The sequence below is a fragment of the Epinephelus lanceolatus genome, chromosome 23, assembly GCF_041903045.1.
Source record: "Epinephelus lanceolatus isolate andai-2023 chromosome 23, ASM4190304v1, whole genome shotgun sequence".
Lineage (NCBI taxonomy): Eukaryota > Metazoa > Chordata > Actinopteri > Perciformes > Serranidae > Epinephelus > Epinephelus lanceolatus.
In genome coordinates this window covers 26812423-26840287 of record NC_135756.1, presented here as the reverse complement: position 1 = coordinate 26840287, position 27865 = coordinate 26812423, and the positions used below count along the sequence as shown (strand labels likewise).

General features: G+C 41.6%; 2 protein-coding genes across 2 annotated transcripts; one reads left to right on the top strand and one right to left on the bottom strand.

The window, feature by feature from the left end:
• Positions 1 to 371: 371 nt before the first annotated feature.
• ccdc3a (coiled-coil domain containing 3a) lies at positions 372 to 15045 on the bottom strand. The gene is made up of 3 exons (XM_033614192.2): positions 14287 to 15045; positions 13596 to 13773; positions 372 to 4429 (listed from the first exon to the last, which is right to left on the bottom strand). Exons 1-3 carry the CDS (start codon positions 14691 to 14693, stop codon positions 4124 to 4126), a joined length of 891 nt encoding a protein of 296 aa, XP_033470083.1. The 5' UTR covers positions 14694 to 15045; the 3' UTR covers positions 372 to 4123.
• A 3656-nt stretch (positions 15046 to 18701) lies between these two features.
• optn (optineurin) lies at positions 18702 to 27816 on the top strand. Its single transcript, XM_033614955.2, has 13 exons — positions 18702 to 18842; positions 19791 to 19915; positions 20199 to 20395; positions 21589 to 21750; positions 21885 to 22069; positions 22307 to 22403; positions 23239 to 23354; positions 23593 to 23742; positions 24000 to 24084; positions 24225 to 24383; positions 24526 to 24668; positions 24869 to 24951; positions 26912 to 27816. Exons 2-13 carry the CDS (start codon positions 19795 to 19797, stop codon positions 27019 to 27021), a joined length of 1608 nt encoding a protein of 535 aa, XP_033470846.1. The 5' UTR covers positions 18702 to 18842; positions 19791 to 19794; the 3' UTR covers positions 27022 to 27816.
• Positions 27817 to 27865: the final 49 nt, after the last annotated feature.

Below are 27865 nucleotides of genomic sequence, written 5' to 3'. Positions count from 1 at the left end.
AGTGTTGCTGAGGAGAGGGATGTCTGGGATGCTTTGCTTGGCCTGCTGCCCCCACGACCCGGCCGCCCTGGATAAGCAGATGAAAATGGACGGATGGATAGAACCAATATATTTCCCTTTTCTTTTTGGATTCTTCATTCACCATGGAGGCATGCTAGAAAAACGTTTTTTTTTTTTTTTTTTCATGAATTCAACGTAACACAAGGTCAGTAATTGATATACAAATGGTCATTTGGGGAGTGAAGTATTCCTTTAATGGCATAGAAATTCTCAACCGATCCTCATTCAACGATTCATACAATATCATACTAATTAATGCCCCACAAATGATGTTATGTTATTTAAAAAAAAAAAAAAAAAAGTTAGAGAGGTTAGGTTTAGGCAAGTGAATTTATTGAGGTTAGGCTAAAGAAAAGAAACATTGCAACAATATACCTTAAAATGTTCACACAGTTGGGACACCCATTAGCTCACCTGGTAGAACAGGTGCCCCATGTACAAAGTCTTTGTCCTTGCCACAGCGGCTGCTAGTTTGATTCCAACCTGTGGCCCTTTGCTGCATGTCATCCACCCTCTCTCTTCCCCCTGATGCTAAAACAACTGTCCCATCAGTTAAACACAAAGAAGCCCAAAAAAATAAACACCAATCTTGTGGGGAAAGTCCAACGTTTTGTGACCCATACACCACCCCAACCTTTGAGCAAACAAGACTGCTTCCGTCTTTATTATTTACTCCTATCAGCACATTGGTCACGTGATGGCAGCCTTCCCAAACATGTGGATTATACAAGAATAACTGGCTCATGATTACACAGTATAGGTACAAATTTTGGTGCAATCCTTTTAATAGGAAAACATACACCAAGTGCAGGAGACCAGCCTGAAATTACGCACTCAGTGGCTTTAATCACCAGACTAAATATTACATTGTATGTTTCTGCAGACTGTGATTATGTTACATTTGTTTGTCTCATATGTGGCCGACATGTTGAAATCATGTGTTTCTTTACCCTTTAGTTGTCTATTGTATGTGGTGACAGCACTGTGGTTAACACGTGGTTATGCTTAGCCACAAAAACCATGTAGTTGGGGTTAGGAAAACATAATGTCTGGGCTTCAGATACCCAGTGTGGTAACTACAAGCACAGCTGGAAATGTTTCGAACTCTAGTTAAAAAATACATTGGCTGCTGCAGAGTTTGCAAAGATATAAAGTACTTCCTGTGCCTGTGTTACTTACATGCTAACTAAGCATAGACCAGAAAGTGAGGGTCTGCTACATCTTGTTATTTTAGCATCTTCATCACAACTGCAGGTCATAATTCCACCACTGCTTTCACATTCACCTCATCATCACCTCACCATCACTGAGCTTTTGAATATGTGCCACAAGAGAGAAGCTGCAATTTAGCTTTTGATGAATGCACCTCTCTCTCTCTTTCTGCATCCTTCTCCATCCACCCTGCCTCTCGTTTTGTTATCATTTGGTGATTTGTTTTCCTTGCATTCGCCGAGGTCTCGTGATGTGACAGTTGCTCGCCTCCCTCTGGAGCTTTTGGTTTTCCAGACTGAATTAGAGGAATATTTCGGCGACGTCCTGCTGCTCGGAACATTGCTGCCCACACAAACACATTCCAGTCACTTGATGGACCAGACACACACACACACACACACACACACACCGCTCTCTCCTCAAGTACTACACATATACAATGTCTCCTCTGACCTTAACCTCTCTTTACACTCTCTGCGTGATGCTGTAGGGCTTAACTCAACCGCTGAGTGTGTGTGGCTATTTGTTTTTTTGTACTCCACTGACCCAGATGTTAATAGTCTTCTCTCAGACATTGTCACGTTCACACTGATGTTCATCCAAGTTCAATTTTATATGCGGAAAAAACATTCATACAAAAATATCCATGTACAAGCTGATGTTCCAGACTTTAAAGAGCTCAACTTAATAATAAATGAACCTTTTCAAACATCCCAGAATTCTCATTCTCAGTTGCACCACTCACTACTGACAATGTCAGTCAAAGAAACAGTCACAACATCATTGCTTCAACAGGCCGTGAAAACATAAAAGGCATTTTTGAATTTGTCTTTTTTTGTGTTTAACTTCAGTTGTGTGGTTGCTGCAGGTTGTCCTACAATATGTGTTGCAAAAAGCTGCATAAACTAAAGACTATAAATGCTACTACAACTCATTCAATGACTTGAAGCTGTTATAATCAAAATGTTTATATTAATGAGTCAAATTAGTATGTGTATAGTGAAAAGGGTTGCTTATAGTGAGGTACCAAAAGAGAATTATCACCCAACTCTGCAGTTCCACTCAGAGCATTTTAGCATCTTTCAGCTCAAGTTTTGTTTTTCAGCCTGCACCTTTAATGTTTTGATTTAATCTAATCTCTCTCATCAGTGTTTCCAGTTGCAGCCAGGGGCTCTTCTCTGTAATAAAAGAATAAGTACACCACCCATCCAACACCGAACAACAAACGGACTAAAGTTAGCAACTAGCCTACGAACAAGTCGAACATTTTTCAGCTGAAGACATAGATAATTTTTTTCACTGGCGTTCACCAGGTTGCCAGAAGCAAAAGTTCAAATGAATACTGGATGTCTCACCCCGGTCTCACTCTGAGGTCATTGACATATGGCGCTTGGGCAGTTACTTGTAGCGTCAGGTACCAATGAAAAAAGGTGTCCTTCAACGTCGGCATAATACACAGCTGCTTGCCGTTAGAGTTTAACGGGGCCCAGTGGTGTCAGATGGAAATGCTGCGGGGCAAGATGAAAAGTTAAGGCGGCATAAGTCCCAGTGGGGCAGGAGGGAAGGGTGGTGGGTGGGTTCCAACAAACACTGACTTTCACCCAGGAGAGCGGCGTTTGCGTCCTGTAAGATTGTAAAACCAAACCCTGTTCTTTTTTCCTAAACCCAACCATGTGTGTTTGTTGTTGAAGGGAAAAAAAATGTAAATTTGCGGTGTTATACCAATGTAGTGTGTTTATTTTTAAAGAGACTGTATGTAAACGTTAAATTTTCTGTGTATTTTGAAAAAAGACAATGCATGTAACAGGCATAACTTGACACAGAGTCCCAGAACATCAACAACCAATGCATCCAGGGTACCTTGCATGTCGTATCTGGATGTCGAAAGTCCATGACCAAACATCATGGACTTTCGTAAGGGACTGCTTGTTAACAAGTTACTCATATCAACCTGACTCAACTCAATCACAAGAATAGTGCTGACATTTTAAGTTTTTGTTACAATTGTTACATTTGTACATTTTGTATATAGTGACTATGTTGAAACTTTATGTTTCTTTACATTACAATTTTAATTTTATGTTGCCACAATGCTGTGGTTAAAGTGTGGTTAGGTTTTGGGGCAAAAACCACTTGGTTAGAGTTTGGAAAAGATCATGTTTGGGCTTAAAATATCCTGTTCGGTCGCTAACACAGCCATGTTGCAAACTGTTGTTAAAAAACACTCACTTTTACTGCCTAGTTGGTACACCATGCGACTTGTAAAATAGGTGGTGTACCCCTTTCACCAAATTCTTATTTCTCTCTTCTCGTCTTGCTCCAGCATAAATGGACCTCACCAATAGTTTTAACATATGAACTTCTTTTATGTAGGGTTGGGGAAACCAGCACTCCAATAAGCTCCTGCCGTCACTGTAACTCTTGTCACTCACAGCTGTGCTTTGTATTGGAGCAGAAACACATCCTATGTGATCACGGCCTGAGAGGAGCATTGAGCAGCAACTGAATCCAGTTGTAGAAGGCAGCAGAGCTACAGTGCTGCTCCACCTACGAGAGTAATCATAGAGAAAATAAATGGTTGATTCTCTTTCAGGAAACTTCTTGAACTTTTGTCAGTTGACCAGGAATGATCCTGACGGTCACTCTTGTGTGATAGCAATCAGGGATACAAAAGGAAGGACTAGTTTATTTACAGGAAAGTTATGGAGATTATAACTTTAAGGTGTGTTTACTCATATGTGACAGTTGCTATTTGTTTGTCCCTTACATAGAGACCGCCCAGCAGTCTCTCGCTCTCCACGACCACGGTTTTCAGTCCAGGTGGGTGGAAGATTGGGGCAGGTGGGATTCGTTAAAGCTGCATTCTCTTGCGTATCGTCGTGCTTGCGTAACGGCCTGGTGGAGGCTCCTCCTGTGTTATGGCATTGAGGTGATGCCCCGCCCTCCGCTCCGCAGCCTTCAGCTTCTCTCGCAGCTCCTGCGCCTCCTGCTCGGCCTTGCGCGCAGCCTTGCGGGTGTTTCTCAGAGAGCGCTTCACCTTCCGAACGCGCTCCTTCAGCTGCCGGTTCCTCCTCTCCGCAGCGGCCAGGCGCTCCTGCATCTTGCGGCCTCGCTCCTCCTCCTCGAACAGTGCAGCCTGCACCGAGGAACACAGCAGCTGGAGAAAGGGAGGAGAGGGAAAGTTAACATACAGCAAGGGTTGTTTTCTTAACAGGCAAAGCAAACTGTTGTAAACCGGCAGTTGCCATCTTGTCAGCTGGTTTTATAGTGTGGGAGCACTGGTGATGTGGGTTTCCCAGCAGCCCCTTTGAGAAAATGAGAAAATCTTTTTCCCTTTGATGTCCACAGTACGGTTGCTTCTCCCCTACTCTTGCTTGTTCTCCTCTGCAAAGAAAACCCCACTTGTAAGGAGGGAGGATGGGGACATAAAGCGTAGGTCCTGACCCTTGTCATTTATGTTTATCCCCACAGGCTCTCTACCAGAGCAAAAACACTGGGGGACCATGTTTATGTGTGTCTGTGTAACATAAATGTATCACCCCATGGACCTCCCTTCTCTCCCTGACGATGCAAAGGTCATGTGCTTGGGTAGACCAGAGCTGACCTCAACCAGCAGGGTTAACAGGGGTGAGTGCCATTGTAGTCACAGTGGAAAATGCATGTGTCTTCATATACGACAGCACTTAGTCAGACGAATGTACAAACCTAGCGAAACCTGTGGCAGTACTCTTGTCTGCTTCTCCAAATTGGGGGCATGTCCACCATCATTTATTGTAGGTACTGCACTGACTATGGACAAGAAGGTCAGACAAACCAACTTCAAAAAATCCGAACTGTCCCTGTAATGCTAATTGTTCCTTGCGTCCCACTAGCATTTTGCTAACAAACACAGTAGAATCAACAGCACCAATATGACCAGAACTTATGTGTTGATTGTATTCTGTATTTGAGTCAGTGTACTTACTTGGATATTTTTTGCTTTGCTAAATGCACTGAAGTAACAGACAGTATATTAATGATACTTTTTTTCTGTCTCTTTTGGCAATGAAGAACACATTCACATCCTGTCAAAAGAACTTGCTGTGGCCTGTTCACACCAGCCTCAGATGGCCACAGAATATGATGTTAATGCCTTCACTACTTACTTTCAAAGTGTTTCTAAGGTGTGTCTTGGTGCCAGTTTTAATAATTAGATTTGCCATTTGAGCAAATACACTTGGCCTCATTTTTGCCAAGGGCCCAATGAGAAGATAGATATCACTCTTGTGTAAATATTTAGTTTAATATATAATGAGTAAAATGTACTTTTCATTCTAAAACATTGAGATATGCAAAGATTTAGCATTTCATTGGGGCTTCTTTTTACGGAAGAAACAGTGTGAAAACTGTTAACAGTGAGGTCTGTGTGGATCATTCAATAATGACAATACTGTTGCTGGAAAGAGGGGTTTTGACATGCAACAAAGGTCTCCGGCTGGAATTTAACCAGGGGCACTGCAATTACATGGTATGTGGCTTGGTCATGGTCTAGGTCAAGGGAACGCCCTGCTGTTGAATTTTTAAAATGTAATTTTCATTTCTTGCTGTATGTTTCCTTCATATCCATTTTACTGCAGTGGAAGCATCCTCATTTCAAAGATGAATAAGGCATGGACAACCCGAACCTTTTTTTTTTTTTTTTTGTAATTTGGGTGAAATAACCCTTTAAGGGAAATCTTTTCCCACCCATTTATCCAAACAAAATTCAAATCCAGATTATGTAACACTGGTACATTTTTTTTAGAGTTTGAACCCTTTCTCATGCTCATAGGAAGGCTCTCAGCGGGACGCCCCCAACACACACTAACACTCACCACCTGTCAAAACATCCGGGTGTTACCTGCCTGCTGTTTAGCATCATCTGTAAAAACACAACTTACGGGACATGTGAAGACACACACATGCATGTACAAAATGTCCTCATATTCAAGTGTACAAAAATGTTAAAGAAAGACTGAAGAAGAGCAGTGGAGAAGGACTTTCGGTTGGCCTCAAGGTTCTGGCAAACCATGAGATGCCTCAGGGAGGGAAGCCAGGGTTTGCCTCAGGCTGTGCTCAGCAGAGAAGGACAGCTGCTGACCCAGACTGGGGATAGTGTCAAGCAGTGGAAGGCGTACTTTGAGGTACTCCTGAACCTGGCCATCACATCCTCTGTGGAGGAGGCAGAATGTGAAAACTTTGGGGAACTCTCGTTCATATCCCTGGCACACATCCCTGACCTCAGGTTGCTGAGGTAGTCAAAAAGCTCCCCAGAGGCAAGGCACCAGGTGTGGATGAGATTCGCCCTGAGATGCTGAAGACTCCGGACATTGCTGGGCTGTCTTGGCTGACACGCCTTTTCAGTGTCGAGTGGAGGTTGGCTACAGTGCCAGTGAAGTGGCAGACTGGGGTGGTGGTCCAAATTTTATAAAAGGGGACCAGAGGGTGTGCTCCAATTATTGGGGTATCACACTGCTCAGCCTGCCTGGGAGGCCTCCAGGGTGCTGGACTGTCGTGGTGAAGCGAGAGCTGAGCTGGAAGGCAAGGCTTTCGATTTACTGGTCCATCTACATCCTAACCCTCACCTGTGGTCATGAGCTTTGAGAAGTGGCCAAAAAGAATGAGACTGTGGATACAAGTGGCCGAAATGAGTTTCCTCTGGTGGCTGGGCTCGGCCTTAGAGATAGGGTGAGGAGCACAGACATCAGGAGGGAGCTAGGATCCCCTCCTCCTTCGTGTCGAAAGGGGTCAGTTGAGGTGGTTCGGGCATCAAATTAGGATACCTCCAAGGCGCCACCCGTTAGAGATGTTCCCAGCACGTCCCACTGGTAGGAGGCCCCGGGGCAGACCCAGAACACACTGGAGGGATTACATATCTCATCTGGCCTGGCAATGCTTTGGGGTCCCCCAGGAGGAGTTGGAAAGCGTTGCTAAGGAGAGGGACTTCTGAGGTGTTTTGCTTGGCCTGCTGCCTTGGCAACCCAGCCCTGAATAAATGGATTAAAATGGATGGATGGATGGAACAAAACTATCAAGGCTGCAGAATGTCAAGAGTTAAAATGCATTTAAAGCTGTGCTACACAACAGATAAAATGACTGCATGTAAAATGAAAAGAGGCGCTCATTGTGACAAACCCAGGTAGCCTAATTATCACCCACCTTTGCAATTTCTTTTCAGTGCCATGGAGCATTTTAGTATCTTTCAGCTAATTATTTTGGTTTTTAGTCTCACCACTCTCATCATGGTTCCCAGCCTCAGCAGAAAGTTGTCACCACCGTTAGTTAGTAGCTGTTAACAACAGTGGAGCATGTAGCAGCTAACGAGCCAGATGTTTCCTTGAGGAGTTGGTGAAGACCAAAACCTAGCTAAAAAGAGAGCGAATACTGGACTTACATTTGTATTAGGTGGCCACAAACACAACTCCAGTGCTGTGCAGTGTTGCCCCGTATCTGCTGGGCAACAGTTTTACACTCTTACACATTTACTGTATAAATTAACAGTTGTTGCTAACATGATTGCCATGTCAACTTCATAAGGAGAAAATATGTAAATGTTTTGCCCTGTGTGGCCAAAACATTGACTTTCTACAGGAAATATTAACAACATTAAAAATAGTCCCGCTAACATGTAACATATCTGGTCAATAATTAAATTAATATAATTCTCAATACCAATTTTTTCTACTCATCATAGCATGCCTGATTTCTTATGGTCATCTGCTCCAGGCACGCTACTGCAAGTGTTTACATTACGTAGCTTGCAATGCTACATGAAACTACATGCTAATGTCAGAGAAACCTGTAAACTTTGTTTCTGATGTTGTAAATGTCTCCCCAGTTTCTTATCATATTCCTGCTGGACCATGTCTGGATGTGTTTGAAAACTTTTGTTCATGATTTTCTATGTAGAAAGCACCGCTATTCTCCGTTACAGTCATTCCCCAGCTGCGAGTACATTGCTAATGTACATGTAGCTACATGCTAACAAGGAAAAAATGTAATTTTGGTTATTCTTTGTGATAGTCATTTCCTGGCTGCAATGACGGTGCACAGACGCTGAGATACGGACGACCTGGAAACAATGATGAATCATAGGAGACTGGGCTGTTTTCGGGAAGGGGGCTTAAAGAGACAGGCGCTAAAGCTGAGCCTTCACAGACAGAGAGTGAATACAGGTGTTCCAGCACAGACTGTATGAGGAAAATAAAGTGTTTTTTGACCGTTAAAACACATAAACATGTAAACATGTTTTGGTAGAAAACTTAAATACAAGTATGAACCTGTCATCTGTAATGTTTACCATTTGCTGTCAACAACAGAGAGGCAAGGGTTAGATGGATTCCTTTAGTTGGATACATCTCTACGTTGCCCACGTTTCTACCTCTCCACACATCCATAATAGCAAAACTTAATACTGGAACTTTTATGTGAGGAATAATGAAGAAAAGATATTGTAAACAAATGAGAGAGTAGAGGGTTTTAGGGGGACGTGTGTATTTATGTGTGTTTCCAGCCTGACCTGACTGCTCGTTTATTTCTACAGGCTTTTGATTCGTTTTTCTGTCTGTATATAGAAACTCAGCATGAGTCCACCCCACTCACTCACACACACACACACACACACACACACACATTCAGTGCCTTTAGAGCTTCACTATTGACGTCAAAGAGACAAGCCAGGATTTCTCCTCTTCTCCTGAGGTTTTATTTTGCTTTGTGTGTGTGTGTGTGTGTGTGTGTGTGTGTGTGTGTGTGTGTGTGTGCGTGCGTAGGGATGGGTGATTAGAAAACAGACAAAAAGAGGAAAAAAGACAAAGAGCGAGTGAGCGATGAAGAGATAAAAAGAACAAAAGGGAGGCAGAGGGAAAAAGGAAAACAAAGACGAGACAGACAAAGTGGGAGCTTTAACTACTGAGGGAAACAGGCAGACTGTGTTGTCCTCCTTTTATCCCTCTATGCGTCCACATAAAATTCTTAATGAGAGTCAGAAAACGTGTTAAAGGTGTTTATATGACTGTTACTACTGTAGCGTTCCCCTGCTGTGGTCATGATCAAATCACTAGAAGGCATGTAAACATGCAAATCTGCTGATGGAGACATAGGCCTATTCGAGGAATTTGCCTTCATCTTGTAGGTGAAGGATAAAGGACCTAAAAAAATATCAGAAATTAGATGGGATATCTTTCAGGGGTAAAAAGAAATCTGTATTAAACAGATGAACAGCCGGTTTACAGCAGTGTCGTGGTTAAAGCTGCTCTGAGTGCTGCTGATAAGAGGAGGCTTTAACAAAAGCTAATTGAAGGCTCTGGCAGAAAAGTGGAGGAAGTCTCCAGTTTATCCTTTTGGAGGGGCGTCTGGTTCCCATGAGGCTGAAACCAGAAGCAAACAACCTCCCAGCTCCAATTTTAAGGGATGTTTTGTGTTTAAACTTCAGCTAAATCATGTCTCAGAACCTCAAAGCACTGAGAGAAGGATTCAGCCAAGGAAACACCTCCAAAATCCTTTGGCAATAGATAGATAGACAGACAGTGAAATTAGACATCAGATCTTGTTGGTTTTAATTAAATTTTAATTACAGTGACGTAAAATGGAAGGAGAGAAAGAAAAGAGAGTTTTTCTTTTGTTTTAAATCTGATGCAGAAGGCAGAGAAACATGGACGGGTAAAGAGAGGCATGAAGAGGAAGAAGAGGGTCCTTCCATCTCATCATCCTCCATAAATACCTAGAGCAAAACACCTGTTTTGTCCCGGCCGCCCTGGAGGTCGTGGCCTCTACATGCGAGTGCATGTCCTCTAAATGAACAGCGTCTTTAAACCCAACGTCACTGACCTTTGACCATAAAGCTCAGACCATGCAGGTCAAACCCAAAGAGAGCTAAGACACCAGACCATAACACCTTTCCTGGTTCAGTTCTTCAGTTTTGACTGTCGACAATAAACAAATGCCATAAATCCATTTAGGAAGCAATTAATCACGTCATTCTGTCTGCTGCAGGTAGCGTTCAAGTCAGTCAGGAGCAAGGTGCAACATCCCTAACAGGTATTGATCTGAACAGTGTCTGTGACACTCTACACAAATAGGTCCAAATGTATTGATCTTCCATTGACTTTCATGATCCTAATGATGCTGTTGTGTGATGTTTTTTCAGTATGACTTTTTCCCCAGTTCTGGATACAACTTGAGTCATCTGTTGGGGCAAGTCCACGTCAGGTCAATGGGGATAAGGCCAACGCTAAGGCTCAGGTCAATGGAGATTCGTCAAAGTCTAACATCAGATCAAAGGAGACCTGTCAAAGTCCAGGCTCATATCAGTGGACACAAATCTAACAAAAAAAATGCAAGTCAATGAAGTTACTTAGGGCAAGCCCAATTCAAGTCTCAAGTCCTTTGAGACAAGTCAAAACCCATATAGCACAAGTGCAAGAAGCTTCAAGTCATGAGAGACAAATGGAGGTGAGTCCAAGTCAAGTTTGAAATAATTGTAGAAGAGACCATTTTAAGTCTCAGGACAATAAGACAGGTGAAGTCAAGATTCATTTGATGCAAATCATGTCTTGTGTTATTCAAGACAAGTCGTTCCAAAATTCACTGATAACAAGTCCAAGTCTCAACTCGGCGGAGAAAAAGTCAAGTCCAAGGTTATTCATAACAAACCCAAGTCAAGTCTCAAGTCATTTGGGGCCAATTCCAGTTAAGTCTCAAGTCATTTGGGACCACTTCAAGTTAAGTATAAAGTCACTGAAGTAGGGTTAGGTCAAAATTAACTTGAGAGAAGTCCAAGTCAGCTCTCACAACAGTGGAGACAAGACAAGCCCAAGGTCACTTATAACGAGGCCAAGTCAAGTCTCAAGTTATTCGGGACCAGTTCAAGTCTCAAGTCATTTGTGACCACTTCAAGTTAAGTCTCCAGTCACTGAAGTAAAGTAAAGTCAAAACTAATTTGAGACAAGTCCAAGTCAACTTTTGCATCAGCGGAGACAAGTCAAGCCCAAGGTCATTTATAACAAGGCCAAGTCAAGTCACAAGTAATTCAGGACAACTTCAAGTCTCAAGTCATTTGGGACTGCTTCAAGTTAAGTCTCAAATCACTGAAGTAAGGTTATGTCAAAATTAATTTTAAACAAGTCCAAGTCAACTCTTGCGTCAGTGGAGACAAGTCAAGCTCAAGGTCATTTAAAACAAGTCCAAGTCATGTCTCAAGTAATTTGGGACCAGTTTAAGTCTCATGTCAATGAAGTAAAGTCAAAATAGTTTAAGACAAGTCCAAGTGAACTATTGAGTCAATGGAAATCAATCTAAGTTAACTCTTTAATCTTTCATGGCCTATCCAATCAAGTCTCAAGTCAACTGAAACAAGTACAAATCAAGTCTCAAGTCAACTAAAACAAGTCCAAGTCAAGTCTCAAGTCGCTGAAATAAGCCCGAATCAAGTCTCAAGTCAACTAAAACAAGTCCAAGTCAAGTCTCAAGTCAACTAAAACAAGTCCAAATCAAGTCTCAACTCAGCTGAAACAAGATCAAATCAAGTCTCACATCAGTTGAAACAAGTCTAAATCAAGTCTCAAGTCAACTGAAACAAGTCCAAATCAAGTCTCACATCAACTGAAACAAGTCCATTTCAAGTCTAAAGTCACTGAAATAAGTCTGAATCAAGTCTCAGGTCACTGAAACAAGTCCAAATCAAGTCTCAAGTCAACTGAAACAAGTCCAAATCAAGTCTCAAGTCATTTAAGACAAGTAAAAGTAAAGCTCTGAAATAACCAATATTCAGTGAGGAATGCAAGTCAATTGTTAGTCTTTCAGGTCTCCAAATGTTGACCATGATATTAAGTTAAAATGTTTTTCTAGTTAGTGTGAGGTCACTTCAGTTCAAAACGCAGTTTTGTGGCCATACAAGGTCAGTCACTATCTTTCTTATACTGTTCCAGGATTTAAGCAGCCAAGTCTTAGTTTTTAACTGATAAAGTCAAGTCTTGAGGAAGTCAGCTCTAAATTAAGTAAAATCTTAAAAACAAGTCATGAGGCAAACAAGTCATGCCTCAAACTTGTGACTTAACTCTTACCGGAGTCTCAAGCCTACAACAGTACCACCAAATTAAAACATCTTCAACAGCTAAACAGATGCCCTGGTTTCAAACTGAGGGCAAAAACTTGTTCCATTTCCAGCTGCCGTGTTCTGTCTTGTCTGATGTGCAACCTGCTCAACTCACTCAGAGAAGGAGTGATAATTAATGCAACAGATTTTTCTTCTTCTGTCGACAAGGTTTGGCTTATCTCTGATTCCAGGTCAGTAAGCTGTTACTTCATACTGTTGTAAATCAAAGCTGCGGACTGACACACTTCCAAACTGCGGCCTGTCAGAGATGTGGATTTTCATTATCTGACCTTTGACCTTTGGATGGTCAGCATCCTGTATGCCTGAGGAGCCAGATGGAGAGACCTCGACCAATCAGCAATTGCTTTGATCTTCAACAGGCTGGGAGGTGATCGCATGTGACCAATCACATGCTGGGAATCTTTTAAGAGTATAATCAAGTCTTCTGTGCGTGTGTGTGAGTGTTCTTGGTTTTTTTTGTTAATCCTTTGAAGATAAGAACAGTGAGGTGATATTTTTAAATGTGTGTGTGTGTGTGTGTGTGTGTGTGTGTGTGTGGGTGTGTGTGTGTGTGGGTGTTTGTGTAGCTCTGCACTGTGCCAGAGGGTAGTTAAACTGTGTTTCTACTGATCCTCACCACATTCCTGTCAGCAGAGTCACAACTCAGCTCAGGATTAGGTGTCCACACACACACACACACACACACACACACACACACACCGTACCTCACTCTGCCGCCTCACTTTTCCTCCACACTCTGCACTCATATTCACTTTTTAGCGACAACAGTATATGTACATATTACTGAAAAAGACAAAACCTTAACAATAGTTCTTGGCCGACCCCCCACCTCCAGTTCCCTGCACCCTGCTGTTTATCTGGACTGCTAATCTGTTATCTCCATGGTAACAAGATGGTGTCGGGTTTGTTTACATCCTCTGTAAACACCAAAAAAAGCTGACCTGAGTGAAGAAGGAGATTTTTTTTTGCTTATTTCTTCAGAATTTAATGAGGCTGTACAAGGAGATGGGAGTCATTTTGTTTTCAAGGAAGCAGCAAGCATCACTATGGCAACCACCTCTCCAATCATGTTGCATGTCAGTCCTCAGGGTTACAATTCTTGCTTTAGTTTTAGACATTCAAAGGGAAAAAAGTTGCACGATAACACACAGAAAAATGTGTGTGTGGTGGAAACAATGTGAAGCCTTACCCTGCTGTCCTCCTGGGTGTCCCACTCAGGGCTGAAGGTGTGGAAAGGCTGGCTTCCTTGGGTGCAGTTGGAGAACTGGAAGAGGCTGGAGAAGGTGCGTCTGTTATCGGATGTGTCGGGAAAGATGGCGTCCTGGAAGTTGACGCCGTGGGGGAGGATGTTGTAGTTCTCGTCCATCCTGCAGAGGAGATAAACAGGAAAACTGAGCAGAAAGCTGAGGCTGCTGCAGGAGTTATTGGGTTGTGCAGTAGCTGTTCAACCAAATCAAGTCCAGCTTTGTATGTTACATTGTAACTGCATTGCATAGGTTAGAAATGCATCATATTTACTGTAATAAAACTGAAGTTTGCTTTGCAGGTTCTTTGCAAAATAACTATAAACACAGCTGTCAGATATGTAGTGAATAAAAAGTACAAAATATCAAATCTCACTTGATAGAAATACTTCAGCAGTCTGAAGTGTATACCTCAAAATTATATTTAAATACAATAAAAGACAAAAGACAGAAACACAGAGGAGTTATTAGAGTGTTAGTGTCAAGTTGCTATTTTGCAAAACGCATTTCTGTCTGGTAAAAAGTTTTATGGCAACAATAAAACTTAATTATAGTCTGCTGTGAGTACAGTTTGAATTAGTGTCCAGCTGTCTGTTGAAACTATTTGGATAAATGCGTCCATGCCTTTGACCTCACCTGAGGAAGAAGAAGTAGGAGTAGTTCTCCATCACGGTGTGGGACTGGCAGGACAGGTATCCAAGCCCGGTCAAGTTGAGCCTTGATCCAGTCGGCACCTCCAGCATGCTGCCCCAGGCCTGGTCGCACAGCAACTCCACCTCAGCAGAGTACAGCAGCCCTTCCTCCGCGCCCTCGTACCCATACCCGAACCCAAAGGGCAGCGAGTTGTAGAGGCTGCCCGCCCCGCCGCCCAGGGGCTCCCGGTGGATCGCCAGGACGCGGGCGTACACGATGATCTCCGCCAGCTCCGCCCGGCAGCCCTCGCTCAGCGGCCGCCACTCGGAGGGAAGCTGGCACCCGTGCGTAAAAGTGTCCAAATGCGTAAAAACGCCGAGCGCTGCGAGGAGGAGAGCTGTGGAAAACATCCTGAAGCTTCTGGGAGTTTGTAAACCCTGTGGTGATGCTTTAGTGGAGAAAAATAAATGTTCCTATTTGATCCAAACTGACTGTTTAAGCTGAGTGTCAGAGTCCTCAAGCATCCAAGCTGCTAAAAGTGAGTTGGAAAAGTTGCGTTTATAGAACTAAACTCTTGATGGTCACATGGGCACTTTAGGATGCTCCACTTGACCAAAAAATTGGTGAGTAAACCTGCACAGACTCAGATCTTCTCACCTTCACACTCTTAAAGAGAACTCAGCAGTCATGGCCATTTGCACAAACTACTCCAACCTGCTGCAGCGCTCCCAGTGTTCCCACCTCATCTGTCCGCTGTGGGAGCGTCAAGCTGCACCAGAGCGCACGGGTGCTGCGTTCAAGGACTGATGTGACGTTCCGACATTTGCAGGTTTCATTTGAACTGGTTGGGGCGCTCAAGTGCTATCTAGTTGTAGAATAATAAGGTTGCTAAACTTGATACCTGTTGAACTCAATTATGTCCGTAACATTGTAAAGCAAATGGTATATCAATGAATCGTGATTTAGTTATTTTCTAAATGTAACCAAATTTAAATAAATGGTGACGGTGGCTATTTTGGCAAACTGCAAGCATTTTTATTTTTATTTTTATTTTTATTTTACTTTATTTTATTTTTGCTTATTTCCACCAGTGTGATGAAAGAAATAAATCCTGAAATTTATTATAATGATAAACTTTCTGAAAACAATGACTCACTTATTTTAGAATAAAGACATAGTATCCCAAAATAATGATAAACTCTCAAATGAATTACTTGTTTATTTAAAGATAATAATTTAGTATAATAAACTCTCAAATTAATAACTTAATATCTCAAAATTATGACTCAGTAACTCCAAAAAATTGATAAACTCTCAAATTAAATACTTGCTTATTTAGAAATTATGACTTAGTACCTCAAAAATAATGAGTTAGTATCTCAAATTAATGACTTGCGTATTTAAAAATAATCATTTTGTATAATAAACTCTCAAATGAATAACTTAGTATCTCAGAATTATGACTCAGTAACTCAAAATAATGATACACTCTCAAATTAATGACTTGGGTATTTAAAAATAGCCTAATAAGTATCTCAAAAATAATGAGAAACAATACTATGTCAATATTTTCACTAACTTATTATTTATGAAATGCAAAGTCTTTATTTGCAAAAACTTTCTCATCATAATGACTTAGAAAACATTTATTTTCTCATCAAACTGGTGGAAATGGGCTTCCACAGCTTTGGATGCAACTCTTAAGAAGTTTCCATTTTTCTGGTAGCGCACTTGAAAGCATCCAAAAGGATCAGAGAGGGGAAAACCTATCAGTCCCAGTCAAATAGAAAAGTGGGTCCTACTGATGGAGAGCTTCCCTGGAGAAGTTCTTCCTTGAGGAGGTTCCAAGTGGATAATCTGGATGAATTTCACAATGACATCACCGATTGATTACAGTAGTCAACAGTGGGACACATGAGATAAACATTAGGATAATGGCAGTCATTATTCCTGTGAATGTGCATGCAGCTCAATGGGCTATTAAATCTCTACTGCGCCAAATACAGAAACCATGATGCTATAATGACCTGTCAGCTGCTCTTGTTTGAAATGCTCCATGAAACAGCAGAAAGGTTGGCCCTACAGTGTACAGAGCTTGTGATACACTATCATTAGGACCTGATTTGGGATAGAGTTGCTACCCAAGCAGTTTCGTTTCACCTCAGCCAGCATTTCAGTGGTGGTAATGTTTAATTTTTTCAGTTTTGCTAAGAAAACACTGCCATCTAATGGACACTGGCAGGGACAGCATGTATGTATTTTCATTTTATATAATGGATTATCTAAATAAATAAAATAGCTAAATGCTTTTGATATTTTAGATTTGCCTTAATAGGTTGCTTTTTACTCAAGTTTGGACTAAAGCAAAAAAAATGGAGGGCTTATTGTGATTCATTAATATTCAATAGTGACCTTGATGTGATTTTGTAAACAATATTGCCAGCTTTTACACCAGGATATATGTTAATAATTATAATTTATATTTCCCAAGATCTAAACAGATGAACGTGTCTGTCAGGGCGTTTTAGGGAGTCTCCAGTCTTTCCTATTTCGTTTTCAAAGAGCAGCAAGGTGACTCCTAAAGGGAATTCCCGCTGTCAGCTGATGTCCCGCCCTCAGCTGTCAGGCTAACACTGATGTGTAAAACATGCGGATGGATCTGGCGCACAGCGGCTGTGTTCATCCGCAGCTGCTGTTAATCACACTCAGATCTGCTCACTGCTCTGCGACGTCACTTCGAGGAAATGAAAACCTTCGTTAGAGCCACTGCGTCGAGCCAGCGATGGTTAGTTCAATGTGGACAGGAAGCACTGAAAACAAGCTTTCAAAATAAGAGCTTAAACTTGAAGTTGATTAAATATAACAGGTTTTTAAGACCAATTAATTGTTAGGGTAGTCCAAAAAATAAAAAATCAAAAATCAATCAATCACTCAGTTAGTTTAATAGGTCACATGAAATCATGGTGTATCATTTTAGTGAAATGTAATCTGGTCAGTGCCTTCGGTTTTTTGCCTGTTTGTGTGTTTGTTTATTTGTTTGTTTGTTTTAAATTCAACTGTATTGAAAACAGTGAATAATTTACTTTATGTTTTTTATTTTTGTTTGGCTGTGCTCCTGTCTTGGCCAGGTCTCCCTTGTAAAAGAGATCGTTGATCTCAACGGGACTTACCTGGTTAAGAATAGAACCTGTGTTACCCATAAATGGGATAGATATTACAAATTGAAAATGTACTAATGAACATATAAGACAATGTTTTTCTTCTCAAACAAAAATCTCACCAAGAGGGAAATCATTTTGGAACTGGCAAGTATGTGACATTGAATCATTTCTTCCCTTCTAATATTATGGTCTTGAGATTTGCTGATTTAGATGGAAATATACATTTTGCAACAGTGAACCTGAAACACTGATACATTTGTTTTACAGTTGTTCACATTCTGTTCAGTTTTGGACAGATTTGGGAACATATATTTTTAGAAAAACTGGTCACTCTGTTAAGTTCAGTCTCACAAGATGTTATTTTTTTATTTTGGAAGTAGTGTTAATTAATTGAATTTTATGACAAACCTCATGATCTTGCAAGGTTAATTTCATTTACACAAATCTAAATTTGCAAAATCATTCCTCTGTTTAATTTTTTTTATAGATTTTTTTTTATTCAATGAAGTAATAACAAGAAAGGTATATCGACCACACATCATGATAGCCTGCTGTTTGGTAATTTGTCTCCTGTTTGATTTTAAATGCAATCTCTCTGTTTGTGTGGGCTTGTTTTTTTTTTCTTGCTTTCTTTATTGGTCAGTTTCAGTCTGTCAATTTCTGCTCTCTATGATGTCTGACTATGTTTTATTTCATTTATTTTTATTTGACCCCTATTTATTGAGACATGTGTTTTTTATGGTGACATATGGTGGTATAAACTTGCGGGGATGGCCCCAACCACAGATCTAAATTTTCATAGCTTAGTAAATGGTCACTGCTATCAAACACATCGATTACACAGATGATAGTTTTATCTATTCAACTTTGCAATAATCAGTTTGTAGGTTAATAGAAAGAAAGATTATGTTGTTTGTGTCATTAACTAAATTTTATCAGACTTGAGTTGTTTTAGTCTACTTATTGCATATTTCTTTTCCATCACATTGTGGCTTTTCCCCCTGTTTCTGTTGGGTGACTGATAGCTTTTAGTTTAATTCAAAACAGTTTGTTAATCTCAGAGGGACCATTTACAACCAAAATTAAATTACATTAGTGAACAATAAAAAAACAAACTTAAAACAATATCTTTAATGGAAAGAAAAAAATCTAAAAGAAGAAGCAAACATTTGAATAGGATAGTTCTTGTACCTTTTTCAGACAAAAAAAAGTTGACAAATTGTGATTTTATTCTGAAAATAATAACCGGAAGCGCCCTGTTTCCGGACGTGACTTGACGTTGCTACACACCAGAAGCAGTAGCACAAGGTTGATCAACACATTTCACCATCTCAGAGTGTTTGTGTGTGTTTTTGGAGTAAACATCCAGCCTGTGTTTAGTTCCCGAGTTGACAACAGGTGAGTTAAACATTTATTCTGGTTTTTAACCTTTGCTGTGACGCAGTTTGGCTCAGGTGAAGCCATATCCGTGTTGTATAAGTTACTGGTAACTTTTCAGTGTTTACCAGTAAGTCGCACACCGGATGGGCCCACCTAGAGAAAGTGAAAGTAAAATTATACGACTATACATTAAAAAATACATATTTATAACATTTTTACAGTGCGACAGAGTGTCTATACTTCACTATGGTGGTGTTAAAGTAGCACGTATCTCTCTGGTATTCACAGTAGCACGTTATTCCTGAAGTGAGCTACAGTTCAGCCATTATATCTGCTATTATTAATTTGTGACAGTCATTCAGGAAGTCATTGTGTGAGGGCAGAAGTGTGTGTATAACACACTGCTGTCTCTGTTAATGTAATGTAATTAAACTAGCATGTGACCTGCTGCTGAGATAACTGCATGCTGAAGCACTGAGTCACGTCATGATGTCAGCATGGGGCGTTTTTTATGCTTTGTTGACATGACAACACGTAAGTAAAATAAAGAAGACAGAGAAACGTGAATGGGTTTAAAGTAATGGTCCAAATTCCCTATTTCTATATGATGTTTTTAATTCTGACATTAAATTATGTAAAATAAAAACAAAATGGAGTCATTCTTATTTGTTTATAGGCAAACATATACATAGTATTTTGAAGTGTGTGAAGTAAATCCCACCATCTCCACACACATTATCAATCTATCAAGATCAAAAATAAGTCACTTGTCTTGACTATAATATATTTAAATCTTGTTTGTCACAGTTGAGATGAAACAAGAACTAAAGGATGTAAACTGTGTTTTCATTTCTGCTACCGCACTATTACTCTTGATAGTTACTGCCATTAGCAGTACTTTATCAATATTCAAACTACCGACAAGATTAAATATCTCTGTCTCCTCCTTTATTTTCTTCCTCTCAGCGTCATGGCGTCTGGAGACCCCATGATGAACGGCGACATCTCTCGCTCTCCCAGCCAGTCTGGCACGCTGGAGGAAACCCTTCAGCAGATGAACATCCTCATCCAGGAGAACCGAGACCTGAAAGGTGAGAGTAGGTGTGATTTAGTGAGGAAAATGTTTTTTATTTGAGTTTTCCAGTCTTATACTCTTATCAGGTCTTGCCCAAGTGTCCAGGGTCAAAGGTCAGTGTACATTGCGTTCCTGACAGCCCACGTCAGGGTGGAGTCTCAGCGTTGTAGTCTGATAGACCAGCTGGAGCAGTGTGTTGGGACAGTTAAGGCCTAATCACTGTGGAAAGGGAGATAATACAAATGACTTGTCTAGTACAATGTGTATTTATTTACATTCTCCATCTGTCTGTCACTCAGAGGCCCTGCGTCAGACCAACCTGTCGATGAAGGAGCGTTTCGAGGGTCTGTCTGTGTGGCGGCAGAAGCAGAGGGAGGAGCGGGACTTCCTGGAGAGCAGGCTGGAGGAGGCTCGGGGCCGAATGGAGGCGCTGACCATCCAAAACCAGGAGCTGACCAAGAGGATAGAGGAGGGGAAGACAGGGGGAGGCTTGCTGGTGAGGATGTAACCTTGATATTCCCACTTATTTGTGATATATCATAATATTGTATATTTTATTTTATATATCTTCGTTTGAGATTTGTCTGTCTCATTGTACGTAAAAGGGTCACTTCGGTGTTACTCAACCTGGACCCAATTTTCCAGAGTTTTTGTGAGTAATGGGAACAACCATTTTTAAAATCGGTGTGGTGTTGAGCAAGAGTGCTGCAGCTAACAGAAGTGAAACAGGCTGCAGTGCAACAACTGTAGGAACCCTCAAATTGCATCCACTAAACGTGTTTTTGCCACTGACAGGCTCAGATTAACCTTTTTTTCTAATCCCTTTATTGGATTTTGCAGGATTATACAACATTTGTATCAGAGACAAGTACAATCACCCATTTAAGTGTGCCATCTGGGAAAAAGACGTGTATTAAAACAATACAAAAACTAAACAAAAGAAAACAAAAAAGACCTCTCAGATTATCATTATAACTGACTGATAACATTGTGGTAGGGATCCCTACAGAGATAGACTGTTTTGTAACTGAGTCGGATCCTTTTTGTTTAACCAGAAAAAGCTCTGAAATCGCCATCGCCAAATCCACCAGACTCCATTTAAATAAACATTTATTTAGGTGGTACAGAGGCAGCATATTTTCACATCGAACTGGATGAGTTAAGGGTTTATTTCAACCAAACCAGAGCTGGTGAATGTTGAAACAGTGGTATGAAGAGCCACAACAGTTTTCGTGTTATTTTGGTGTCTATTGTCTTAGAATTGAGTGTGTTTTACAAAGATAAAATAACTGTTTATTTAAATGGAGTCTGTTGGGTTTTGGTAATAGCGATTTCAGGGCTCTTTCTGGTTTAAGAAAAAGGATCTTACTCTTTAATAACATGGCATGTCTCTTTAAGGATCTTTTCAGTAAACTTTTCAGACACTTAAAATAATAATCAGAGCCTGTCAGTGGCAAAAACAAGCACTTTTAAATGTAAATTGACGGTGACTGAGCAATTACGTTGCACTCCTCGGACTCTGCTGGACCAACTTCAAAAACTGGTGTTCCCATTAAACACCAAAACATGGGAAAATAAGATCCAGGTTGAAAATACCAGCCTTACCCTTTAAGTTGCACTAGATAATAAGTTTCTGTCAAATTGTAACCACATTAACCCCTTAACTACTCAATGTGTTGTTATCTCCAGGCAACGTCACTCAATCACAGTGCAGAGCTGGATGCCCTTCGTGCCCAGGTTGCTCGCCTGCAGGCAGAGAAGAATGACCTGGTGGCCATGAACTCTGAGCTGCAGCTGAAGGCGGACCAGGACTCAAACAATGACTCTTTCATCGAGGTCATCAGGGTCTCGGTAAAGAGCAACACACGTGCATGCATGTATTAAAGAAAATGAGAAAGATGCTCTTGTATTATAAGTATTTCCTTCAAAGTTGTCCTGTTTCAGACATCCAGGGTATTCCACATCAAATTTGTTTTTCCTCTCAGGATGGAGGCGTCGCTGGTGTGAATGATGTGTGTGGTACAGAGCGCAGCAGACGTCCAGAACTGAGCATGACGGCGTCCCGGATGGACAGTGAGGAGATGACCGTCAGCCAGCTCCTCCAGTCACTGAGGAATGAGACGCAGCGGGCCGAGCGGCTGCAGGCTGATCTGCAGTCTTCTGCTGCCAGGTGAGGGCGAAAACTTCAGGAGCATTTCACTACTTAATATATCACTAAGTCGATAGCATCAGGGAACACAGCAAGTCAGGCTGTTAGTGTAAATTGGACCAAATTGGCAGGAAACGGCCGCTACATTTCTGTTTTGTATTAATTTCTAAGTGCAGTTGTTTGGTTTTTATCTAATATCATCTCTTGAAATGTGTTAGTTTTTCAGCTTACATGTTTTTTTAACGAATTATCCAACAGAATAAGAGAGCTGGAGGAGAGGAAGAGTAATGTAGATGTATCGACACAGACCACACAAGAAGAGACTACAGAGCCCAAAGAGGACTGTGGGCAAGAGGTAAAGATATTTACTTTCTCAAGAAAATACTAAAAGTAGCAGCATTTTATTCAGACACTGTTGTTAAAGGAATAGCTTGGATCATTTGAAGTGGGACGCTATCCATAGTCACTGTGTTACAGTAGATGGCGGTGGACATGTCCCCAGTTTGGAGAAGCAGGCTGGAGCACTGCCACAGAAGCTGAGTACTGCTCAGCTGTACTGCTCTGGGTGGGGGCAGCAGCAAAACGTAATGCGGTTATCTGTGCTCTCTCCATAGCCACCAGACTCCATTGAGAAAAACAGTAATTTTACCCCACAGAGCACAGGAGTTGCTGGTCTACCACTGCCTTGATCAGTTACTTTGTTTGTGCTTTTGTGTGACTTGGGTTAATCTGTACTGTACCTTTAAAACACCAAAGTCACACAGTAACACAAACAAACTAACTGATCAAGGCAGTTGTAGTCCAGCAACTCCTGTGTTCTGCGAGGTAAAATTTGCTTTTTTATCAATGAAGTTTGGTGGCTCTGCAGAGAGCTAAGATAACAGCCGTAGATTGCTTGGCCTTAGTGGCGGTACTTCTGTCTGCTTCTCCAAACTGGGGGTATGCTGACTGACATATGTAATACACTGACTATGGATAAGTACCTCATTCAACCCCACTATAAAAGATCTGTTATGTCCCTTTAAAGTAGCATTCTACAGTACATTTAAAGAACCTAATTTTATGTCTAATCTCAGTGTCCCATTGTTGATCTCAGACTTTGTCGTTGCCATAATTGCCACTGATGTTTGTAATGTCTACTCTCCTTATCATGACGTTCATGTGTCACTATGCTATGTTAAATATTTCAGGCAGCATCTGAGGTGGAGAATCTGAAGTCTCAGATGATGACGCTGTTCAAAGAACTGCAGCAGGCTCAGAGCAAGCTGGATGAAGCAGAAGGCATGAAGAAGAACCTGCAGGACAGGTTAGGCCCACACATACACATATGTCCACACTGTTGAATGTTATCATGCAAACCATTTAGTGAAGGTGCCAACAAAAATAGCAACCTATAATGTGCTTATGTTATGCATTTTTTTCCTGTTCCATTAAACAAATTACAGGGAAATCTTGTTTGGATCTTTAAAGGGAAAGCAAACATTTCTCTTTGTCCTGTGCTTAGTCCTGACCTGTGCATATTTCCTTTTTCTCTTGCGTTTTAGATGTCGGGATGTGGAGCAGGACGTGGCCACCCTGAAGGCCCAGCTGGTGGAAAAGCAGGCCGTTCAGTCGGAGAATGACCGGCTGAAGCTGCAGGTGGACAGCATGCAGGCCCAGAGCCAGATGGAGCAGAGGAAAGCTGGGGAGGAGAGGTCAGAGACATTGACGGATCATGTTAATCTCAACTGCTTTAGCTCTTCAAAAAATTTAAAATCTAAACTTTTGATTGCTTTTTGACAATAATATAATAAGTGCAAGTGTAGCAAGTACAGATAAAACATACAACATGACACTGATTTGCATTTGAACCCCCAATTTTATCGTCAGAGTCTATTTCCCAGTAGTGATTAGCACATATTTGGACACACACATTGAGTCACCAGTGACTCCCGTCCTTCCCTCCTCACAGGAGCAACCTGGCCCAGCTGAAGGATGCCTACACCAAGCTGTTTGAAGACTACAATGAACTCAAAGAGGAGAAGAAGAAGAGAGAGGTTAGCTTATGTAGCATAACGAGGACCCTTTTAGCAACAGAAATTCTGTTGATTTCCGCCAAAGCTTATGCAGTTCTAAGCGTAGAAACAGTCATAAATGAGAGCCAGGCGTGTTTGACCTTTGCCCTCTGGTCTTGCAGTCTCAGCTGGTGCAGAAGGAGGTGGTGGACCAGCTGCAGGAGCGGCTGACTGCTGCTGAAGAGGCCCTGGCTAAAAAGCAGGATCACATTGATCACATGAAGCAGGAGATCTTCCAGAAGGAGAAGGAGCTGGAGACCATATCTGTGTTCCAGGCTCAGGTCAGCGGTAGTATAACGAATTGATGTTAAGTTAACACTTGCATCTAGAGTTGGACCCTTAGTATCAGAAGCCCACATGACAACATGGCTCCCTTCAGTTTCATGTGGTCGTCATGCTTTTTGCTGTTCTCTCTCTGTGCAGGCTGAAGTTTACTCCTCAGACTTTTACGCAGAGCGAGCAGCGAGGGAGAAGCTCCATGAGGAGAGGGAGCGTCTGGCTGCTCAGCTGGAGTATGTGAAGAAGCAGAACAGCCAGCTGCAGGAGGAGATGGAGTCACTCGGCAGGTATGGAGTCAAACACAAGACCAGTTTTTACACCTGTAGTTCAGTTCAGGAACAGTAGTTAGGTTATCGTAGTTTAGATTTTGAATTTGCACCAACATCACATCTACGACTGCACAATCCTGTGATTGGTCTGCCTTGCTTTTACACCTTAAATGAAATGCACCTTCTGAGAGCCCTCTTTTTCTTTTGTCTCTCCGCAGGCGGTCACTGAACGAGATGCAGAGGAGACATGTGTCACTGGGAGGAAATCCACTAGGAGCTGGTGCTGCTCTGGTTGGAAGAAGTAAACATGCCTTTTTTATGTCCTGAGTAGAGCCTTCCAAGCACTAGGACTTTTACCTGGGTTGATAGAGCCTCAAAAGATTAGCCTGTCATACTGGGAAAATACGCTGATCTGTTTTCTTGCCAAGTTAGATGAGGAGATTTATGATGTCTGTGTGCTAAATATGAAGCTAGAGCCAGAAGACAGTTAGCTTAGCCTTAGTATGAGTGGGTGGAAGTTTGCTGCATAGATCAGCCTCTCATTGGGCGGAACGAGCCACCCGCTGAAGTCCCGCCCTACCACCTCCGGTTGCAGTTTTCAACACGTCCTTTACTAACTTTTGTGGTGTTTGATCTTGCAGGGATGTAGCCATTTTTCTGTCATGGTTCGCATCCTGTAGGCGATATTTTTGTGGGCGTATTACACCAAAAACTGTTTCCCCCCGGCAATATTTTTGCAAGCGCACCGTTGCTGTGGCACCGCCCAGAACGATTGTGATTGGTTGAAAGAAATACAAGCAGCCGGGGCGTTTTTTTCTCCAATCTTAAAGTGAGAGTCGGCCCAGCCAGACCTTTCTTTTCTTGAGAAAGGTCTGGTGAGCGAGACTAGCTTAGCCTAGTCAAAGAGACTGGAAGCAGGGGAACACCTAGCATTGAGTCTTCTTGTCACTGTGGAGGTTACTGACAAGGGTTCTACACTAGGCAAGACTCAAGGAAGTCACTTGCTGTCCAATAAATCTTTCCAGTATTTAACTCAACATGAAAAAAAATTGCATTTCAGTTTTGTGTGGATTGACAAAACATGATCTAATATGATTAGTTTAAACAAATTAGTTTTTCCTTTTGACCATAGATGTAAAAAGAGAGCTGGATACAGAATTTGAGGCAGGGCCCCGTTCATTTGTGTGAAAGTTGTTAGCGGCACATGAAGCAAAAAAATCTACCGCATATAAAATTACCCAGATAATTGTCCCTACTTCTGCACTGGCGCCCCTTTTCCACCAAATTAGTGTTGGTTCTTGAACTGGCTCTGTTCTGGATTTTCGGAACTTTGGTGCTATCTAGTGAACCAGCCCAAGTTTCCACCAGGTTTGAGCAGAACCATTGTCGTTGAGAATGCGGCATCATCGTAAGCAAACAGCTGTGGCAAATCATCTTGTCTTTCCGTCCTGTAGAATATGACATGCCTACTGATGTCATCACAATTCACAGTTTAGCTCAAGAAAAACCTGCTATTGAACCAACAGCTGAGAACCAACTTTTCGGGTTCCTAACTAATTTATTTTTGGTCAAAATGCTGTGAGTGGTTCAAATTTAGGTGCAGGAACCAGAGTGGAACTGGCTCTAAGTTGGTGATAGAGGCTTATGTGTGGCCCATAGAGGTGGTGCAATAGAGACCTCCACCTGTTGAGCTGGCTACATCTGGTTTAGCACTCTGCTAACTAAGTGGGAATGAAATAATGAATTTGTGCAGCTCTTCTAGACTTTCCAAATGCTATTGGACCGAACTAATCAAATTCTGATAGTGAAAGAAGCCATTTTTTGGGGTTTTAATGCTCAAAAAATGTATTCACTGATGTACAGAAGGCTATTCAAACATGCAAGTCAATGGGCCAAATGACATCACATAAAGGATGTAATTCCACTGTTTGGCCACTACGAAAAATGGCCTCAGAAGCACAGCACATTTTCTGGGGGCCTGGTTTTGACAGAGCCAGGCAAGCTGTTTTCCTCTGTTTCCAGTGTTTATGCTAAGCTAAACTAACCGGCTGCTGTCTCTAGCCTCCTAGTTAGCCTACAGTCATGAGTGTGCTATCAATCTTCTCATCTACCTCTCATCATCTTGACAGTATGGCCAATAAAATGTGTGCTTGGTGGAACTTGTGACAACACACAGTCTGGGAGGAAATGCAGGATCAATGGCTCAGTTCATTTGTCACATTCAGCATGTTCAGGTTGTGATCAGTGTCTCTGTCTCGCAGGTACAGACTGGCAGGGGGGAAATATTCCCGAACACGCGTGTCCAAAGTGCAACGAGATCCTGCCAGACCTGGACTCTCTGCAGATCCACATCATGGACTGCATCAACTAGACCTCCATCTTTACAAGCACCCACAGCAACAGCGGCTACATTAGCACCTTAATCTGAGTCTTCCTCTGCTTTTACCTGTACCTCTTCTCGGATCCCTGAGAAAACCTGCCATAGTTCCATGATCAACTCAGTAACACTCATTCTAGGACGGGAACACCTTGCTTTTGGTAGAATTGAAGTAGCAGGATTTAAAAATGTATTGAAGGTACTTCTAAAAACTACTGGCCGTGTCTAGTTTGTGAAATTTGAGGATGAAGATTTAGAATGGAACAAAGTGTTGTGGGGCGTCATCTGGCACATAGTCTGTTTGTCACTGTAACAACTGAAAGGAAAAGAGAAAGTGCTCGAACCCTTTGATAAGTTGGTGCTTTCTGCCTGTCATGCACACATTCATTAAGTACGTTCAGCATTTACAAGTCAAGTTTGTTTACCAAGTATTTGGTTGCTGAATGCTTTATTTTTTGAAGGTTTTCTCGTCAAATTAAAATGAGATTCTTTCTATATTTTTAGCTTGGAAAGGGTATTTTAGCTCATGACTGTGTTGGTGGGAGCATGCACCACGTAGGCACTTTAATATGAAGAGAAATATTTTATTTTGACTCTGCAGATGACACCTGGTAATCAGAACGTAATATATTTAACTTGTTAATCAACCTATCACTATATATGACACCCGCTGATTCTGTAGTGTGTACATTATAAAGGTCCTTTGATTCCATGCAGTACCTCTGTGAATGGAAATAAAATAATCTGCAAATTTCTGTATGTCTTTAGACATACTGTGATATAAGAAAACCTGAAGGGCTTTTTTTTTTAATTGGACATGAACTTGATACTGCATCTA

Coding starts and splice junctions, on each gene's coding strand:
- optn (XM_033614955.2), top strand. CDS start 19,795: ATGGCGTCTGGAGACCCCATGATGAACGGCGACATCTCTCGCTCTCCC. Junction 23,355..23,592: donor AAGAAGAACCTGCAGGACAG/GTTAGGCCCACA, acceptor CTTGCGTTTTAG/ATGTCGGGATGTGGAGCAGG. Junction 24,085..24,224: donor AGGAGAAGAAGAAGAGAGAG/GTTAGCTTATGT, acceptor CTGGTCTTGCAG/TCTCAGCTGGTGCAGAAGGA.
- ccdc3a (XM_033614192.2), bottom strand. CDS start 14,693: ATGTTTTCCACAGCTCTCCTCCTCGCAGCGCTCGGCGTTTTTACGCAT. Junction 13,774..14,286: donor TCCTACTTCTTCTTCCTCAG/GTGAGGTCAAAG, acceptor TCTCCTCTGCAG/GATGGACGAGAACTACAACA. Junction 4,430..13,595: donor ACACCCAGGAGGACAGCAGG/GTAAGGCTTCAC, acceptor CCCTTTCTCCAG/CTGCTGTGTTCCTCGGTGCA.